The 21215-nt window shown below is 43.8% G+C and overlaps 1 protein-coding gene across 5 annotated transcripts in view; it reads left to right on the forward strand.

Moving 5' to 3' along the window:
- The window catches only part of DENND4A (DENN domain containing 4A), a 518288-nt gene that overhangs the window by 478299 nt on the left and 18774 nt on the right, over positions 1 to 21215 (forward strand). For all 5 annotated transcript variants that reach the window (XM_069222901.1, XM_069222904.1, XM_069222905.1 and 2 more), the window contains one exon: positions 17511 to 17628. In XM_069222901.1, coding sequence (XP_069079002.1) covers positions 17511 to 17628 — 118 coding nt within the window. The remainder of the gene's footprint in view (positions 1 to 17510; positions 17629 to 21215) is intronic.

Genomic DNA, 21215 nt, shown 5'->3' on the forward strand with positions numbered 1-21215 from the left:
CCTTATAATGAGTCCAAGATTTCACTAGACAAAAGTACGATTGGTCTCCAGAAAGAACATTAATCACCAGAGTTATTTTGACATTTTTACATTAGATGCACTCTAAACAGAAAAACATTACAAATGAAAAAAAAACAGCTGTATCAGTGAGCTGAGGGGGCCGGGAGTGGCTGGACACGGAATATATGGGCCTAATGTGGCTTTAAAATTACGTTACCTCAGTATTTAGTAATTTAACATTTATATGCAGCAGCCGTGTTACTGCATAGTGCTATAAAGCTGTTTTCTGCTTTGAAGAAGTTTGGTTTTTTTGGGCCCCCAGAAATAATAGGATATTTTGTTTAAGCACAATATTACAACTTCACTGAACTCCTTAATAAATACCTTTGAAATGTGTGCACTGCGGGCACTTCCAACCCCTGTGCAGGCAGCCAACCCCAGCTCATGAGCTGTCGCTGCGGTCTGTGATGAAAACAGTCGGGTAAGGTGCTGAAATCCTGGCTTTGCCATATTTGTGCTGTGATACACTAATATTCAAGAGGGCATTCCAACTGTAATATCATAAAGATGGAAGCCTTGGAGTAATATTTGTGGAGTCATCCAGGTCCCTAGTTCAAAAGATAATTCACTCATTTAGTTTGTTTCTACTTTGCATTCTGGACTTGTAGTTTTATTTTTATAACGTAATACAAGCTGGAAACCAGCCCTTGGAGAAGTATACGTAGAGTTGTCCAGCATCCTAGTTCGATGCGTGATGTGCTCGTTTCGTTTGTTTCTGCTTTCCATTTTAGGGCTTGTAGTTTTATTTGTATCACGTGATACAAGCTGCGAATACAAAGCAGAAACTTGACTAAATGAACTACACACGTTTGAGTCTGTGAAACTTGAGTTTTGTGTGCGTGTATTTATAAAACTAACCTGAGGAGAGTTTACAGTTGATTATGCTGTACAATTATCAATATTTTATAACTAATATTTCAGTTCAAGACTGACTGAGGATCATTAATATCATGTGAGATGGCTCTCCTCAAGCGTGTAAAAAAATCATGGGTGTTTTGTTAGACTCCCAAGACTACAGTAAAGGGATAGTGATCCAGTAAGGATGCATTCTTGGAGTACAATTATTTATTTGTTGCCCCACGGGCAATGTCTCCATACCAACTGCCAAGTAAATAGGTTTTGCACCTGCAAGTACTTTGTGTTTTAAGGGCCTTCTTTGAAAAAATATTCCAGTAGGTCTACTAGCCCTTTAGTTATATGCAGGGCCACTGGAATTATGTGGCAGAAAGGACCAAAATATGCGACTGGATTGACCAATTAATGTGGCAAAAGAAGTCCAGTTATGCATTTACAATGCAATAGCTCCAGCTAAAGTAAATGCGAGACCTATTGTATTCCAAATACTTGTTTCTCCTTGTGACCACCATGCCTCACACAGAACTCCCTGGGCATTGTGGACATTTGTATTTATTTCTGCTGAAAAAAAACCTTTTTGGGAAGGATATTTCTTTCTACAAAACAAACATGAATTACGTTTGCAGCAAGTCCTTTTCAAAACATACTGGGTGGTCTTAGGATAAGGCAGAGGCAAAGCCTTCCACCGACTCAGCATCCTAGAGAGCGACCTGGCAGGGGGTATTTGCCCTTGGCAAGTGGGTCGATGCTTGACCCAAATACATCAGTTCTGTCTTGGGGCAAGACCTGCTCTCTGCACCAATGTTTTCCTTGATATGCATCAGTAGAGGCAGAAGATAAAGGAGACCAATTTGACCACAAGTGGTTTTCCTAATGAACCATTGTTTAGGAGGCATAGACAACTCAGGAATGAGTTAATCCCCATGAATTAATCTTCCAACGAGGTCTTCCAAGGTGGATTGTTTCGAAATATATGCAACTAGCTGTTAGTCTACTGAACAAGTATAAAACTAGCTTTACTTGAAAAAAGCTTGGACATCAACGTCTCTATAGTAGATTTTATTCGTATTTCATTATATTGTATACACATCTTTAAAATTCTCACAATCATAGAAAAGGAGATTTTGAAGATGAGATTTTAACAGACAAAAGTGAAATATAGAGTGAATGATGCTACAAATTTTATACTGTAACCTCTTGGGCTATCTAACAACCTATCACTGAGTGACTTGTAGAACAAATGTATGTACAATGAAATGTTTTGCCAGCTCCGCTGCTTTTCATGCAGCCATTATTATTGAACTGCAATGGACCACCATTAAGACATGCACACTTTCGAAATATCCACGGGCCTACTGAGAGGCATCAGACATTAACATGGATATTCATCCATTCATTCATTCTTTCATTCATTCTCATGCTGCTCATGGAGTGTGAGAATAGGAACTTGCAAACGATATTCTTTGAAGTACAGTCTATCTTCTTTGTGCTTAGTTTTGATGCCTTAGTTGAGGCGGCTTCTTCCTTCTGTGCTTCTGCTTCTTTGTGTAGCTCAATTATTCAGCAAAGATGGCAAGGAATACAATGTTGTTCATGTTTACTCGTAAATTGTCTGTTTGAATATATCGTTTCACTCATTTTCAGTGCACTTGTAAGTCAGTTCGTGGCATTTACTACGAAGTATTAACTCACAGTTAATGACAAAGTGCTGCATAGCCACCCTGTCCAGAAGTGTTACCCATCAAGCCAGAACTGTGTGATTCTGTTCTGTGTCTGAAAAACACCACCCAGTGAACCTGGTTCCAGTGACTCAGTTTCCCCAAAAGATTACCTCGAATTTTTCGCTAAGTGATAGCATTCATCAATCCAAGGAAATGCCCTTTTTCGTGAAAATGTTTTAAACATTTTTACTACAAATACCCTTTTTTAATCATATTTGTGGAGGATAGCCTCTTGAACTCCCCTTTTTAAGCCCAGAGATCTGAAGGATCCTTATGATTCTCTTTTTTGGAGGCTCCTCGACCCCCACTCATCCATTCTTGTTTACTCCACCTCTGCAATCTTTGGGTCCTCATCCTTCTCTTCTGTTTTCTCTTCTGTGTAGGGAGCTATCTGTAGTTGATACTTACTCTTTTGCTCTCCTTCCCTCCCTTGTATTTTTTAAATACCAGGACGGTCTCTATACTCCCTCTGGCATGTTTACTTTTCCTGCTGCTTTTTATCTTTACCTTTTGGTATTACGACTCTGGGCATTTGTGTCTTTCCTCCTCAGAGTGCACCGTTCCTGTGTTGATCTGGTCATAGAAGAAATTAAACACAGCCTAAGGGTGCTTTTTATATCATTACACTTCTTTTTAACCCTTGCACTTTAAAAATGCATTGTCTATGTTTGGTAGGAACTGTTGAAAGCTTATAGATATCGATCTCACCCAAGGGTCACTACCAGGTCTGTGTTATGATTTTATTTTTTGCCACTTTAACTTTACATCAAGAACGACTGACTTTCATCAAGTCTGTTTCTCTAAATTGCCTTTCATCAATTGAATGGATTAGTGCCCCCTCCTGCTGCTTTACCTCTAATTTTTGTAGAGGATCAAATGCCCCTAAGCTTGATGATGGATAAGAAGTCTGACAAAAATAAATTTTGCCCACGTTTCACATTATTTAACCGTGTTAGACCTCAAGAAGGCTCACTTGTTTTCAACAGCTAGAAGTTTTGGCATCAGTACTCCGTTACATATTTGTCTTTGATTTCTACAACAACTTTTTATTTGACATCCAGTCTGTCAGGAATTGACCCTCTGCCAGCCACCCAGGGTTTTGCCACAGAATCAGCAAAGCAAGATAATTCTTTGCATCTACATGGAGAGAAAGCCTGCTAAATAGGTGTCTACTCCTGCAATGCTGCACCTCTCAAAGTCCTGATTCTACGTAGTAAGAACATATTGTCTTTAGGGATAGTAGGTTAGTCTCACATTTCATGGTGGCTGCAACTTTCTTAAGATCTTTGGCCTTTTCTGTGTGGCTACGTTTCCACCTCTTCCATTTCATCCACCCTTTTATCAAGTACACTCAGACATTGATTTAGAACCCTTTTAGATGCTGTGCACTACAGCAGTAGCGCTGTCTCTATGCCCAGAACAAACCAGTGATTTCTAATCTGTCTTATCCACTGTAAAAAAGACGTGGATTGGTGATTCACACAAATCTTCACCTTCTCAACTCAGAGTATCTTCCACTGGAGTACTATAGGTGGTCATCTTAGATGTCTACTGGGGGGAAGGGAAGCTGACAAGTTCCCAGCAATAAATTTGCAAGCCACTTTCTAGCTCAATCCCATATGCACTAAGCTGCCTCACTCTAGCCACCTCTCTCCAAATTGCTCCACTTTGTGGTGATGAGTTTCATTCTCTATGCCAACTTTAACTGTCAGAAATTTCATCAAGATCAAGGCTGTTGTGAAATGACACTTAAGGATGGAAACATTCTTCCTCTACTTCAACCTAGATGATTTGCTTATTCAAATATCTTTCTCAAAAGAGGCACATTCCCTCATCCATAAAGATACAGATCTTCTTCCCAAGCCTTGATCCCTCAGTGAATTCCAGAAAAAACAAATGCTTCCAATTCAGAAGCTGGAGTTCACCTGTTCTGTTCTTGACATGTGATTAGATCAGGCCTCCCTCCCCATAAAAGTTGTAGGAAGCTGGTTTGGTGTGTGGTGGACAACTATGGTGTTGGCACCTTATACCAGATCCAGGTAACCCCTATTATTGAATGAAAGTGTCTAGGGAGTGAGGGCTCTCTAGAGGTAGCTGTGGATGAGCAGGCAAGACTTATCTAGGAGGAGTGCAAAGCACTTGCAATACCACAGCAGTCACGCAATCACACAGTAACGTATCACACCTGAAAGGAACTACACAATGTTACAAAAATAAAGGTACTGTATTACAGTATCACTGAACTAGATTACTTATAGGCAGTCCCCCAACTGAAGGTAAGTGCACAATATACATATATATATATATATATATACACACACACCCACAGTAATAACTAGGAAATAGCATAGGAAACAACAAGCATTGATAAGAAACTATAGAAAATAGCTAAGTCCTAGTGGAGGGCCAAACATATGCTAAAATAGTGGAACGCGAAGTGAAGTCCACCACCCAAAGATATGAAGTCACTAGAGGGGAGCTGGGAGAACACAGGACCCCAAGAGGTGAGTGCCTAGGTGAGCCCCAGTGACCAGGAGAGCAGAGGTAAGTACCTGGTCTTCCCAGTAACTAACAAGGGGTCTTAGAAAATCGATTGTGCAAGAACAGGACCAGACCAGAGAAACTCAAAGGTGGATCTGGAAGAAGACGACCTGCAAAAGAAGGGTACAGAGTCCAGTCCATAATGAAGTGTCCAGCCGGGGCAGGAGCCACTACCCACCCTTCTGTGGATGAAGATCCGGGTTGACGAGAAGAGATGAAGATCAGCTGTGGAGTACAGGAACTGCAGAGAAGTCCTTGGAGGCGTTCAGATGATGTCCTACGTCGGTCGCCGGGTTGCAGTTGGTCAGTGGTCAGGAGAACCACCAACACGCCTTGGCAAATGCAAGTTGGAGAAAAAGAAGAGTTGCAAGGCTGAAGAGGACCTGCAAGGTCCAGGGGACTCAACACTTGGAGGGGGCGGTCTGACCCTCAGCAGTCAGGAGAGCCAGTAGAAGAAGCCCCCACAGACAACCTACTGGCAGCAGGCACAGTAACTTGCAGTGAGGCCCAATCAGCACACCTGGAGAGGAGTCCCACATCACTGGAGTAAAAGAGGAGAGAATGTCCTTGCAAGGATAAAGTCCAAGGGGATAAGGGCTACTCGGAGCCTGAAGATCCCTTGGAGCAGGAGACAGTAAGCTTTGCTTGCTGCAAAAGTTGCGGTGCACAGCGGTACTGTCCTGGAAGGAGAGTCAAGGGTTCCCTGTCTCCTAAAATGGACAGAAGGTAGCGAGGACCAAGGGTACCACTCCAGACCACCACCTGTGTTGCAGGATCAATGTGGTGCCAGTGGAGAGCAGATCCACACAGCCATCCTTGTTGCTGTAGGTGCCTGCAGATGCAGGGGAGTGGCTCCACTCTAAGGGAGATTCCTTCTTGCTTTTTGGTGTAGCTGAAGTCTTACTGACTCCAGAGGATGCACAGCCCTGGAAATGTCACAGTTGCTAGAAGGAGCCGGGGAAACAATGTTGCAAGGAGAGGTCGTATCAGGAGTTGCAGGCTTATCGGTTCCTGAAGTGTCCAGTCGCGGTTTTGGTGGCCAGGAGCAGAAGCAGGCGATGCATAGGAGTCCTGGTGGAGTCTTGCATGCCAAATCTGGGGACCCACCCACTAGGGAGTCCCTAAATAGCCCTAAGAGGGGGTTTGGTCACTTTGCAGGGTGACCACCTATCAGAGGGGGTCACCAACATCACCTGCCTGACCTGCCACTCAGATGCTCCCAGGGGCCTCTGCACATCTTGTTTTCAAGATGGCAGAATCAAGTGGCCACTTGGAGGAGCTCTGGGCACCACTCCTGGGGTCGTGAAGGAGAAGGGAGTGGTCACTCCCCTTTCCTTTCTGCAGTTTTGTGCCAGAGTAGGGACTGGGGGGATCCATGTACTGGTGCAAACCAGTTTATACAAGTAGGGCACCAAATGTGCCCTTCAAAGCAAACCAGTGGCTTGTGGAGGCTACCCCTTCTAAGCCTTGTAACACCTATCTCCCTCTCCCACAGGAAATCCTTTGTTCTGCCTTCCCCTGCCTGAGCTGGTCAAGCATCAGGAGGGAAGAAACCTGTCTGAGGGGTGGCAGCAGTGTTGGCTGCCCATAAGACTGGTAGGAGCAAGACTGGGGGGGTCCTTTAAGGAGCCCCCAGAGTGCATGGAATCATGCCACCAATACTGGAATTAGTATTGGGGTATAATTCTGACATGTTTGAAACCAAACATGCCCAGGTTCGGAATTACCATTATGTAACTGGACTGCAGGTAGTGACCTGTTGCCAGTACACAGGTAAAATGGCTTCCTCGCACTTACAAAGTCCAGTGGATTGTAACTGGAGTTTGTAGGGACATCACTGCTCATGCAGGGGTGACCTCACACACACAAACCTGCACCTTGCCCTTTTGGCTGGAAGGGCCTATCATAGGGGTGACTTACAGTGACCTGGTGTAGTGACCTGTGGTGAAAGGGTGCATGCACCTTTTCACGCAGGCTGCAATTGCAGGCCTGCAGACACATTTTGCTTGGGCTCCCATGGCATAATACATGCTACAGTACATGGGGGACCCTCGATGCCCCAATGCCCTGGGTACCTAAGTGCCATATACTAGCGACCTATCAGGGGAGACCTGTATGCCAATTGTGGAGTGCACAAAGGTCCAAGGTTACCAAATTTGGTGGAGAGAGCACAATCACTGGGGTCCTGTTAACAGGATCCCAGTAAAAACAGTTTCAGCACACTGATAGCAGGTACAAAATGTGGGGATAACCATGCCAAAAAGTGGATACTTTCCTACAAAAGTCAATTATCACTCTGAAACAATACACATATAAAAAAAAAAAAAAAATGCGAAACTGCCCCAGGATGGTGGCTCGAGCCTCTTGTGCCATTTGCCATCTTTCTTTGATTGCATTTCCTCATGAAACTTAGAGTTTATTTTTAGGAGATCATTTCTGTGCATCTGAATTTAAGGAAAACTGCCATTCTTGGAATGGCCTGAGGAGGGTTATGCACTGCACTGCACGTACTTATAATGTGCAACATTTATTTTGGAAGATATCAATAACTCTTATTTCATCAGTGAAATCCAAATGCAGACTGATTTGCATATAACTGCAGATTTTGGGGTCTCATTCTTTACTGCCCGGAAACTGCCGTAGCGAAAAGCATTTGCATTTTTGTTTTGAAGATGCTGGTATTCAGTTTACAGGAGATAATTCAGCCATTGAACATAGCCCCTCCAAGAAGGCACCGGGACCAGCTGGGATCCCTATAGGTTTATTTAAATATTACACTGATCCATAAACTCCAGTCATCAGTAACGTTTTAAGTACTGTCAGTAATTTGTCTATTTTTAAATGTTGGACACAGTTTATTATAGTGCATTAATTAATTTTAAATAGAGATTTATATAATGACATTTGGGTGGACATACAGTACATATTTGGGAGCTGAGTACAATGGAGCAATTTCTCTACTTAAGTCTCATAATAAACAAATATATTGTGGCTTTTGGAGGTTTACTATGTCTTGTGTGCATGAACCTTAGCTTGACATTTGATTGCATAAATAGAGATAAGCTCTGACCCATATTTGCTTTTGTGGAAATTGGAGTTGACCTGCTTGATTTATCTTCCAAGGTCATATTTGCTCATTTTCGTGAGTGTTTGAATGATTTTGTACTGCCAGAGAGGTTTGGCAGGGTGACGTCTTAACGCCTCTTCTCTATACTTTGTTTACCAGTGGTTTGGTGAGTGCTTTCAAGCAGTTGCAGCAGGATCCTCTGATAGCGGCCACTCAGGACTTACTTGTCCTTCTTTATGCCAGTGATGTGATTTTAATGGCCAGAGCTAAAAACGATTACACAAACTGTTTGAAGTGTGTATCTCATTTATGAATGATTTGGACCTCAAACTATGTTTTCTAAGATGCTTATCATGAATTTGACCAAACGAAATCCAGAACTTTTTATATCACCAATCGCAGAATAGAGAAAGTAATTGCCTTTCCTTATTTGGGTGCAAAATTCAATAAATCAGACATGTAGGCCCATTCACTATGGTAAAGGAGGCTGTAATATTTACAGACCCTTGGCCTATATTTAATTTTTCCAGAAAAACAAGTAGTAGACCATCGAAGCACGATGGACATCTGTTATAGTAAATATGTTCCTGCTGTATGCTGTGATGTAGATATTTGAGGTTCTACAGATGCTGTGAATTTGCAGGTGGAGAAAATTACAATTTGTAGAAAACTTTTGGGTGTGCCCCAAGGTACGCGGACTTTGTCATGCCATAAGGAAGTTAGGTTTACGTATACACATCATGATAGCTCTATTACTATAGTGAATATCGATCCTGATGAACCAAGCTCGTGAGTTAAATCCGAAGATTATCTATGATTGCAGGAGGTTTTGTGAAAATTCCTTAGTTTAAATATATTACAAATCTCTTACCCACCCGTGACTAGTTCATAAAAAAGGATATATCTTGGGCTAAGGAGACTTTTGCCCATTTTAGTAGCTTCAAATAAGGAAATCTTCAGTAAGATCTCACTTAATTTTAAAAGCAATGCTGGAATTTGAACCATATCTAACATTTCTTTCTAGTATCTATGATCATTGAGTGTAGATAGAATTATGAATGGGGGTGTATCCATTATATATTTTCCCAAAATGCTGGACCCTTTTTGATCATACACATCCTTGTCCACATGATCACCTGTTGATTGAAACAGGTGCATTTTATGCTTTTTTTGTAAACTTTATCTTAATGCTGTCTGAAAATATACTGCTCCTTTGTTAAGATGTGGATTTGCATGGTATAGTGTCCATTGGTTTGACCTTCAACTGTTTTTATGTTAAACAAATGGATTTGTTGATTTCTCCAGGATTGGATCTTTCATACATTCACATACTTGAATATTCCCCGTCGTCGAAGTGGGAGTCCCACAGTACATTAATAAAGCAGTATATATCAGTATCATAGGCTATAATGGGAATGACAAGTCAGTTTAATAGACTATCTGCGTCCTTTTTTTTAAAGGGACCAAACTTGACCTATAACCAATCAGACGACTGCATCTTCCAGTACACTCCCAACAGAGGCTGGTCCCCTCAGATGTTCTACCCCATGTCATGTGAAGGGAGTCTACTTGAGTACTGCTCAGACTACCTATTTTCCCTCATTTGTTTCCAAAGGTATTTACCTCTGGGGAAGCAACATTTCTTCTACCTACTGATTTTGATTCGACAATGTCACATATTTCTAAAAAAGTACTTTTCAGAGCATGTGGCACCTGTGGAAAGAAAATACTCCATTCAGAGGATCCACACAAACAATGCATATTTTGCCTCTATCTAGAGCATAAGGTGAAGGACTGCAAGATATGTTGCACCTTTTCTCAAAAAACATTTAAGGACAGGGAAGGAAGACTTAAACTGTGGCTCCAGAAACTGAAAACCAGAGAATGCCCATTATCACAGGAGGAGAGTGACGACTCCTCGCAAACCACAACTACCAGTAAGAGGCAAAAAAATTGAGAAAAACTTGCCTCGGAACCACCGGCAAAGGTCAGTAAAAAATCTAAACAGACTGATGTTGGGCATGAAAGGAGGCATAAGGACCACCCTTCAACCTCCTGCTAGGAAAAGCCTGCCTCAAAGATTCAGTTGGAACCCACTACTCCTTACCTGAAGGAATCAATACAAAAACAGGCCTCCCAGTCTGTACAGTCGATGACAAAAACCAAGAAATCTGTGACAACGTCAACGAGGATACCGTCAACGACGCACTGGTTTGATGACCACATCGATGGTGACAAGGATGACCGCAACATCAGCTTTTATGACGGCAAGTTCACTGATGATCATCTCATTATCCCCGCTTTCATCAATGGTGATTGTCACCACCAGAATCTTCAAGCGCCACTCGACGGAGGCACCATCGACGACGGCTTGTCTGAATTTATCATCACTGTTGAAGACCCCGTTGACAACACAGGACTCACCAGCGATGGGCTCGTTGATGACACCATCAACGAAGATCTAGTCAATGAAGACACTGTCTATGATGAAGAGCTCGGCGATGACATTGCCGTCAGCATCCTCGTCGACGACGATACCATCAACGGTAACAGGCTCAACTACGAGGATTCCATCGACATCCTCATCAATGAGAATTTCAGAGATAGAACTGACGATGTTACCGTCATAGAGACAGTCCTCAACGGCCTTGCCAGAACAAGAGACTACAGCATTACCATAAAAAAAAGAAGCAAGTAGTGGGAGAAGACACAGAACTCCGTCTAAACAGTCAACAAAGATATTTCCACCGCTGTCCCTAATACCCTTAAAAATAAAGTCATCAGCATCGACTATTCTGGGAATCCACACATCCCCAAGTAATGCGTTGCCTTAACCATTAACGCACCTCTTGGATGAGGATGACGAATCTGAAGATGAAGGGCCTTTTGGCATGGCAAGCAGGCCATCTCAACTGTGGGTCAAATGCCAAGAATTAGGAGAGGAAGAAGTTGATGATTGTCACGAATACTACACTGCAGGAGAACAGACAGAACTATTCCAGCAGGAATATTCAACACTCCAACAGGAATAGTCTGTTCACATGCCTGCGTCCCTAGTAACAAACTTGCTGAGTATGCTGCAGGACTTCTACCATTAGATTCCCACTGTCAACTCCTACCACACCTATGACTCAGGGGGCATGTCCAGTGCTGCTCTTTCAGACCCCTACTCATTTGCCAGGACCCACTCCACTGCCTACAACACCAGTTGCCCCTCGACCAGGATTTACAACTGAATTATCACAACCCTGTGTTGACGATGCACCATCGTCAGATGATGATCAGGAAGAAGGGGAGATAAGAGACATAACCAAACAGGATGAGTGGGACGACTACCTCATTCCCACCCCCTCTCCACTTCTGGCAGCCCCAGTAGATTCTCCACCAGAAGACATTGGTGGATTTCATAACTTGATGGAAAGAGCACCCAAATGACTTGAACTGCCATTGATAACAAATGAAACAGACTGTTTTCTATATGACTTCAAAGAACCTGCGAAGAAGTTAGTAAGAGCTATTCCAGTGCTTGATTTTATCTGGCACGATGGACTGAATGCCATGAAAAACCCAGCTACAGTGTCGCCATTCATCTGCACGATTGGCTAAAAACTATAAGGCACCAGATATTTCGCCAACTTGCCTCATTGATCAGCCAAAATCTGATTCGTGGTATCACAGGCAGCACAACGTCACTCAAAGAACCCCTCCACACTAATATCCTCTCCTCCAGATAGAGATTGCCGTAGTCTAGATAGCATTTGCAAAAGATTCTGCACCGTGACGGCCACTACGGTAAGAGCAGCAAACCCACTAGCTATTTTAGGCCGTTATCACCGCCAGATGTGGTCGGACATGTAGTCATACATCGACCTGTTACCGGATGAGGCGAAATTAGAAGCACCAGGAGGGTGCGCGCGTGTCAGTGGAAATGATCGACTGCGCGATCAGTGTTTCGACTACGGGCTTCAGGCAGCTAGCAAGTGCTGCGGTTGTCCGCAGACAGGGATGGTTGAAATCCACATCCTTCACTCCAGAAATCCAGACAAAAATATTGGATATGCCATTTGATGGGTAGTTGTTGTTCGGAAAACATGTGGATGGTGCCCTAAAATCTATAAACACAGATACAGATAAATCCCTCAGTACGCTCCAGTGCCGGAAACAGCCCTTTCGAGGAGCTTGGGGAAGAGGAAATTAATTTCGAGGAAGATACCAGCCCTACAGACATTACCCATCCGGGCAGACACAGTACTGGCCACAATACGGCCAACAGCAGCAATATAGATAAACTCCAACATCTTCGTATAAACACACTACTAGAGGAAAGTTATTTAGACGATGCAAAAATACAAGAAAACAGTGACCTAACAGTGATAACGACTGCCTCACTGCCGTCCCGGATTGGAGGTAGAATACCAAATCATTTCCATCAATGGTCTGCAATGACTTCACTCAGGTGGGTTCTAGATGTCATCTCAAAAGGACATTCCCTGGAATTTCTCAAAAAACCTCCAAACAACCCACCATCAGGCCCACTACTGCCTTGATTAAAGTAACTTCTAAGGGAGATATCTAGCATGATGTGAAAAGGAGCGATAGACATATTTCCAAAAACTCAAAGGGAATAGGATTCTGCTCTGCTTTTTTCTCATCAAGAAACCTGCAGGAGATTGGTGTCCTATACTCGACCTTTAAAGGCTGAACACATTTTTAAAGAAATGGTGACGATTCAGGACATGCCTCAATTCTTGAACAAAAGAGATCACATGATGTCACTCTATCTTCACGATGCATATTTTCATATCCCAAGACATTGCAAATTCCTCTGCTCCCAGGTAGCCGGTATCCATTTTCAATTCAGGGTGTTACCATTCGGACTAAAATCTGCCCCCAGAATCTTCACAAAGATGTTGACATCAGTAGCAGCTCACCTCCGGCAACAGGGAATCCAAGTATTTCCATGGCTTATAAAAGCAACTACATCACAGAAAACAGCGGCAGCCACAGCCAGCTGTCTCTCGTTAGTGAACAAATTAGGCCTTGCAACCAATTACCACAAGTCTCAACTAAACCCAATAACAACATTAACATCCTTGGGGGCTATTCTGGACACAGTAAAGAACATAGCCTTTCCATCCAAGAACAGAGAAACAAACATTCATTAATCAGCACACAGAATATCCACAAAAAAGTCAGTTTCAGTTAGGATGTCGGAATCATTCATGGGAATGACCTGCTCTTACATCCCGCTGGTCCAAAACTGTTGATTACATTTGTGTCTACTTCAGGAACAACTCGACAGGCAATTACTTCAGATGCAAGGCTCCTTCGAAGACTTCATTCACATAACACCAGCAATGAGGACAGCAATGTATTTGTGGACACAGCCCTCAAACCTATCGAAAAGGCTCAGATATATACAGAAGATCCTCAGCTTCATCATAACAGATGTGTCACTGAAGGCTGGTGGGCCCACCTCCAGGACCTACAGATCAGTGGGAAGTGGTCCACCGAGGAAAAGAAACTTCATACCCATCAGCTAGAGCTCAAAGCTATTGCCTTAGCATTAAAAGCTTTTCTCCCCAAGATAATACACTCTTTGGTCCTCATAAGAACAGGCAATACCACAAGTATGTTCTGTCTAAACAAGCAAGGAGGAACCCGCTCTCTGCTCAGGCACAAGAAACTTGGAACTGGACTCTTCAACATCGCATATCCATCAAGGCAAAGCACGTACCAGGAGAACCCAATCTCCTTGCAGATTCATTGAGCAGGACCACCATTCCATACCACAAATGGGAACTAAATCAACAGGTGTGCTGAAAGATCTGTTCCATTGGTGGGGCAAACCAGACTTAGATCTGTTTGCCCCAAAGGAGAACAAAAAATTCCCATTATTTGCAAGTTGGCATCCCCAAAAGGGATTGTGGGAGAATGCATTTTCAATGCAATGGTCAGGAATGTGTGTTTAAGCCTTTCAGCCGATCCCGTTGATCTCAAAGGTAATCAACAAGATAAAGAGGGAACCTTGCAGACTTCTCCTCTTAGCCCCCAGATGGCCCAGACAGTTCTGGTTCACCAAGTTCATGCTCCTCTCGGAGCAACCTCATCTACAACTCAGAATAACATGGAACTTGCTGGCGATGGACCAAGGCAAAATACAGCACCCAGACCCAACATCGTTGCGTTTAGCCTGGATTCTGAATTCAATGAATTCTCCTCATTATCCATCCCATCAGATTGCAGGAAAGTACTGGCCAAGGCAAGAACTTACACAATGAACAGAACCTATAAATTCAAATGGAAAGGCATTCTGCCTTTGGTGCATATCCTCTGACATCCATCCAGTTACAACACCGTCAGAACAAATTCTTCTGTACCTGCTACACCTAGCCAAATCCATATTGTCTCATTCCAATTTCAAGATTCAGATGCGCCAATAATACACCTTCTTTGTGGTCTGCGTGTTTTATTAAACAATTCCTCAAGCGCCTCTTCAGGACTTCCACCTGTTTGAAACCCTCCACCATTGTGGTACCTCAGCATAGTCCTGGGGCAGCTTATGAAGCCACTATTTGAACCAAGTCATAAATCAGATCTAAAATATCTTACCTGGAAAATGACGATCCAACTGGCTCTCACTTTTCCTAAGAGGTTAAGCGACATACAAGCTTCTACCGTCAAGCAACCTTTTCTACAGTTTGCAACACTTATCCTGTGAACAAACCCTAAGTTTATTCCGAGGGTACCATCGGACTTCCACTTCAATGAACCAGTGGTTCTCAGAACTTTTTTCCCAAATCCTCAAGAGGCCAGCAGAGAAATCTCTAGACATCAAACAATGCTTCAAGTTCTATTTCCACAAGACCCATCTCATAAGAAAATCAAACCAGTTATTTCTGGCATACGGAGATATTAGGAAAGGTCTCTTAGTAACAAAACAATGCATCAGTAGATGGATTGCTGCCACTCACAAAACAGAAAACCTTTGCTGCTGAGCAGAGCCACATCGACGGCTGTTTTTGCTGGTGTGCTAATTCACCACATTTGCAGAGCAGCAACATGATCCAGCAGGCACACATTCACAAAGCATAATTGCCTGGATGAGAGCCATAAAACTGATGCAGCTGTGGGACGGACCGTGTTACGACATCTCTTTAAATAAGGTGAGCCTCTTTCTTTTTCCCTCTATCCCCTAGTTGTGTTTAACGATGAGGACCATATGTTTTCTTTGCTGTATTTCTTGTTACTCTGATTCAAGCATGTGAATCTATGAAAGATTCAATACTGGAGAACAAAATAAGTTACTTACCTGTGACTGTAGTTCTCTAGTGTTGGTATCTTTCATAGATTCACATGCAACCCACCCTCCTTCCCTTAGAGGCTCCCTCTCTCATAAGAACTAAGATCACACTAGTGCTCGAAAATCTGAGGGAATCAGCCTCTGTTGGAGGGTGCTGTCTGATTGGGTATAGGTCAAGTTTGGCCCTTTATAAAAAATTAAAAAAAGGATGTAGATAGGTTATTAAACTGACTTCTCATACCCATTATAGCCTATGATACTGATATATACTGCTTTAGTATGGTAGCGTGGGACTCCCACTTTGACGAAGGGGAATATTCAAGCATGGGAATCTATGAAAGATAACAATACTGGAGAACTACGGTTATAGGCAAGTAACTTATTTTGATTTGTTGTATGATATTCCTACAGTGAATGCAATTACCTGCTGTTTTATTGCATTTATGTGTTTAACAAATTGATGTTTCATTGCTTTATTATTTTTTGTTTCAAATTAGCTTTTATGTTTTTTTATTAATCGAAATAAACTATTATGACTGACTGATGGACCTTACCTTGGTATCCTTCCTGCACTAGGTAGAGAGAAAAGACTGTACAAGCAGTAACCTTTGCACTTTTATGTGGCTGAGTCAGTCTATCTGAAATGGAGGACCCACCCATAAGATTCTCTGTAATTTAGGAGAATCCCAGTGCCCAAGTTGTGCTTTTTGTTTGGTAAATGGCTTCTACTGGTTGTGCACCATTCTCCTGTGGAATGGAAACTTCCTGTACTGTCCATTCTCTTCAAATGCCAAACTATCATCACATTTGGCTGTAGCTTCACTTGCAGAATTAATTTTGTACATCTTCATTTGTCAATCACATCTGGTCCCTGGATCAAATCAAATGAGCAGCACTGCCCTACTTATCTCTTCTTTAGTACTTTAATAGTTATGTTTAGTTCCAGGGCTGGATTGGGCCCAGCTTCCTTCCACTTCTTGCCCTATCTCTCAATTTCCACCCATCCATTCTCTTTCTCACCTACTCTGTCTGTCAGAGAATGGTCTCTGTCTCACCCATTCTCTCTACCTCCCTCCCTTAAACCTACCTATGCTGACTGCAGTTAATCTCAGGGAGCTGGGGAAAGTGACAGATGCACCAGCAATGACCCTGGGTTTTCAAAAGCAAGGGAGTTATGGCGCCAGTCCACCAGGAAAATGCCCAGTGGAATATAAGGGCAGTCCGGTTGTGCATGGTTCCTCATTTTAACCTATAGTTACCTCACCATGTTTGGAGAAAAATGTGTCTTTCATCCAAGCTGTTAGGATACTGCAGCGCTAAACAAAGAGTGAACAGAAAATGGTTGCGATTTTCTTATTGCACCCCACACTAAAACATTACCTCAGCATCCAATGAGTATACCATATTCTTTCTTTAATTTCTCCGTTGGCGTCTTAAGCCTACAGGAATTGCTGTGTTGTGTAGTACTTTTTTGCCTTAGTATTCTTGCATGGGTGCCTAAAAGAATGCTTGAGCTAAGTTTGTTTCTACTCAAAGTGAAGTTGTGCCAAGGAGTCTATATTTCAAATAAATGTTCAATATTGGGTGATAACTGCTCACCTTCTGGATTTAGATACCATTTTAGACTGGATCAGTGTCATAGAAGACAGCATACCATCATGTTTCATTCCTCCCTCTCCCCTATGCCTTCTTTACATTTCTCATACTCTCCCCCATGTCCCTTTGTCCCTCTTCTGCCTTTTGATAGCAACATACTTTCTATGCAAGTAATCACCATAACATAAATAGCTTAACCAATCTTACCTATAACAGACAACCTCAGCAGATGGTAATAATGTAAGAGCATTGCCACAGTGAACTAATTACGTTACAGATAACTACGTTTTTGTTACATTTGTAAATGCAAACGATGATGATGATGAAGTAGCTTTGCTGTAATTAATTCATAAATGTCTCTCTTTAGATTCCCCGGGAATGTATGTCAGAGAACAGCAAGTTTGTGCTTATTCAGATGCTCTGGGACAATCTAAAGCTGCACCGTGACCCTTGGCAGCCCCTCTACATCCTTTGGAACACGCAGGGTAAGATCTTCTGTGTTTATCACCTTCATGGTTTTCCTGCAAATTTGCATGCAAATGAGACAATGCGCGAAGGTAGACTTACTAATTAATTTTTGTTACGTGTGATTATGCCACAAGATGAATTCTGATATGGTATCTTGTCAAATGTGTGCAGTCTTCCCAAGACCTTAATTTGAACAATCCTCATTCTCCATGGTAGACCCAGGAAACGAGCCATGCTACTCCGTCAACAAGGGCAAATGTGCTGAGGATGTCTTGCCAATGTTAAACACCAAACAATAAACCTCTAGTGGTAGAGAGAGAGAAGGAGGGTTGATAGAGAAAACTTCCCGGTTTCTCTCTGCCACTTATAAACACTCACAAATTCAGTCTGTTATAGTCACTAGAGTATTGATACGGTTATATCCACCTTTTTCTGAAAGTGACCTAGAGATTCAGGTCATGCAGAATAGAACAGTTCATCTAATCTTTGTCTCCAAACAATAAAAAAATGTTTGGTACAGTGTTAAAAGGCGATGCTGAGTCCTAGTAACCTTTGAAAAACATCCTTCACAAACTCTTTTTACTTTTCTTTGAAGTAAGAGAAGGGGTTATAATTGGTAATGTAGCTATACAGGATGCAGCATCAAACATGTCGGAATCATATCCCAATACTGTTGCCAGTATTGTTTTTATGATTCCATGGACTATGGGGCCTCCTTAGAGGACCCCAGTATTGCTCCTAACAGTTTTCTAGAGTTTTCCAGACAGCCCGCGCTGCTGCCACCGCACAGATAGGTTACTGCCCTCCTGCTGCTTGACCAGCTCAAGTCCAGGAAGGCATAACAAAGGATTTTGTTTGGGAGAGGGGTGGGTCGGTAATACCCTCTCACTTCGGAAATAGGTGTTACATGGCTTGGGAGGGGTAGCCTCCCCAGGCCACTAGTATGCTTTGAAGGGCACATTTGGTGCCCTTCGTCATAAACCAGTCTACGCCGGTTCAGGGACCCCGAGTCTCTGCTCTGGCGCGAAACTAGGCAATGGAAATGGGAGTGAACACTCCCCTGTCCATCACCACCCCAGGGGTGGTGCCCAGAGCTCCTTTAAGTGGCCTCTTAGTTCTGCCATCTTGAATCCAAGATGTGCAAAGGCCCCTGGGAGCATATGAGTGGCCAGGTCAGGTAGGTGACGTCACAGCCCCCTCCTGATAGGTGGTCACCCGGCTAGGTGACCACTCCCCCCTTCCTGGGCTATTTATGGTCTCCCTCTTTGGTGGGTCCTCAGATTTGAGGTGCAAGATTCCAGCAAGACTCCTCTGCATTGTTTATTTCACCTTCTGGCCCCTGGAATCGCAAATGGACTCTTCAGAAACTGACAATCTGCAACTCTAGCGACGACTCTGCTTTGCAACATTGTTTCTCCAGCTTCTTTCAGCAACTGCAACATTTCCCTGACTGTGCATTCTCTGAGGTCGACGAGACTCCAGCCTTAACCAAGAAGTAAGGAGGAGTCTCCCTTGGAGTGAAGGAGTCACTCCCTGCATCTGCAGGCACCAACTGCAATGACGAGGTTTGCATGGATCTGCTCTCCTCCAGAACTACGTGGATCATGCATCACAGGTGGTGGTCTGGAGTGGTCCCCTTGGTCCTCTCTGCCAGCTGTCCAACTTGGGAGACGGTAAGCCCTTGCCTCTCCTTGCAGGACAGTACCCCTGTGCACTGCAACTCTTGCAGCTACGAAGGTTTGTTTGCTCCTCCTCCAAGGGATCTTCATGCTTTGTGTAGCCCCCGTCCCAAGCACTGCTTCCTGTCAAGCACAGTCTCCTCTCTGCTGCTCCAGCGACGTGGGACTCCTCTTCAGGTGTGCAGAGTGGGCCTCACAGTGGGTTGCCTATGGGGGCTGCCTTCTCTTCTTGTGACTCCTCCTACCGCTGAGGATCACCTCAGGCTCCCCTCCAAGGGTTGTTTCCCCTCGGCCTTGCTGGTCCTCTTCAGCCTTGCAACTCCTCTTCCTCTTTTGCATTTGCTAAGGCTTGTTGGTGGTATTCCTGTACCACTGACCCTCTGCAACCCGACAGCCGATGTGAGACCCCACCCACATCAGTTCAGGGACTGCTCTTCAGCTCCTGTGCTGCACAGCTGGTCTTCGTCTCCCGCCGACCTGGTCCTGCATCCACAGAAGGGTGGGCAGTAGCTCCTGCCACAATCGGACACTCCATCACAAACTGGACTTGGTCTTCCTTTGCAGGTCCTCTTCTGCCAGAATCCACCTTTAGGTTCTTCCAGTCTTGTTTGGGTCTTGGACAATCCTTTTCCTAAGGCCTCCTGTTAGTTTTGGGGAAAAACAGGTACTTACCTCTGCACCCCTTGTCGCTGGGGGTCACGCTGGTACTCACCTCTTGGGCTTCCTAGTTCCTCCAGTTCCCCCCTATCGATTCCACATTCTTGGGTGGGGGACTGTATTTCGCATTCCACTTTCTTAATATATGGTTCAGCCCTCCCCTAGGGCCTTCACTATCTTCTATTACTTTTGCCAATGCTTTTTGCTTTTTATGCTCTTTAATGATTGCTAATGTGTATATAATAGTGTGTTTACTTACCTCCAGTTGGGGGACTGCCTATTAGTATTCTAGTATTTGTGTTACTCTAATAAAGTATCCTTATTTTTATAACACTGTGTGGTTCTTTCATGTATGATAGTACTGTGTGACTGTAGTGGTATTGCATAAGCTTGGCATGTCTCCTAGATAACTCTTGGCTGCTCATCCACAGCTACCCCTAAAGAGCCCTGGCTTCCTAGACACTGCCTACTCTTCACTAATATGGGATCCCTGGACCTGTAATAAGGTGATAACACTTTAGGTGTTCACCAGGCCAGCTTTCTTCACCTATGTCATGCGCCTTGTGAGACCTGAGCCCAATTGGTTCAGTTGGACTGGACCCCCTGTCCACACCTGCAGTCTCTTTCTGCAGGCCCCTTCTATTGCTACTGCCTCCAGTGACAGAAACCTGACAGTCAAAGACACCTCTGCACCCAGCCGCCCTGGACCAAGGAGAAAAGAAAGGTGTACCCACGTCCCCTAGGTACCATATGCTAGGGACTTATATGGGGGCACCCGTATGCCGAATTTGGGGTGTGCAAAGTCCTAAGCAACCAAATTTAGAGGGCGAGAGCACAATCACTGGGGTCCAGGTTAGCAGGATCTCAGTGAAAAAAGTCCAAGCATACTGATAGCAGGCAAAAAGTGGGGGTAACCATGCCAAAAAGAGTGACTTTCCTACAATAGGGAAATCCTTTGGTCCTCTTCTCCTCGGTCCGGGGTGGACGGGTGCAGAGGTGAACTAGACCGTCTGCTTTCCGTCACCGGAGGCCGTCGCGGTAGAGAAGGGCCTGAAGAAAAAGCCTGCAGGCGTTGTCGGAAAGTCCACAGTGGGGAAACTCAAGGTGTGCTTCGTCTTTGGAGTACCTGGTCGGAACCACTCTAACACCATTGACCCACTTCAACTCGGGCTAGGCGGCATGGGTGTAGTGGTGCTTTCCACTGTTGGGTTTTGGCAGTCCGCAGTCCTCTCAGTTCTTGAGATTCCTGCAAGATGCAAGGGAGCAGT

Source organism: Pleurodeles waltl, chromosome 3_1 (assembly GCF_031143425.1).
Source record: "Pleurodeles waltl isolate 20211129_DDA chromosome 3_1, aPleWal1.hap1.20221129, whole genome shotgun sequence".
In the NCBI taxonomy this organism is placed as follows: domain Eukaryota; kingdom Metazoa; phylum Chordata; class Amphibia; order Caudata; family Salamandridae; genus Pleurodeles; species Pleurodeles waltl.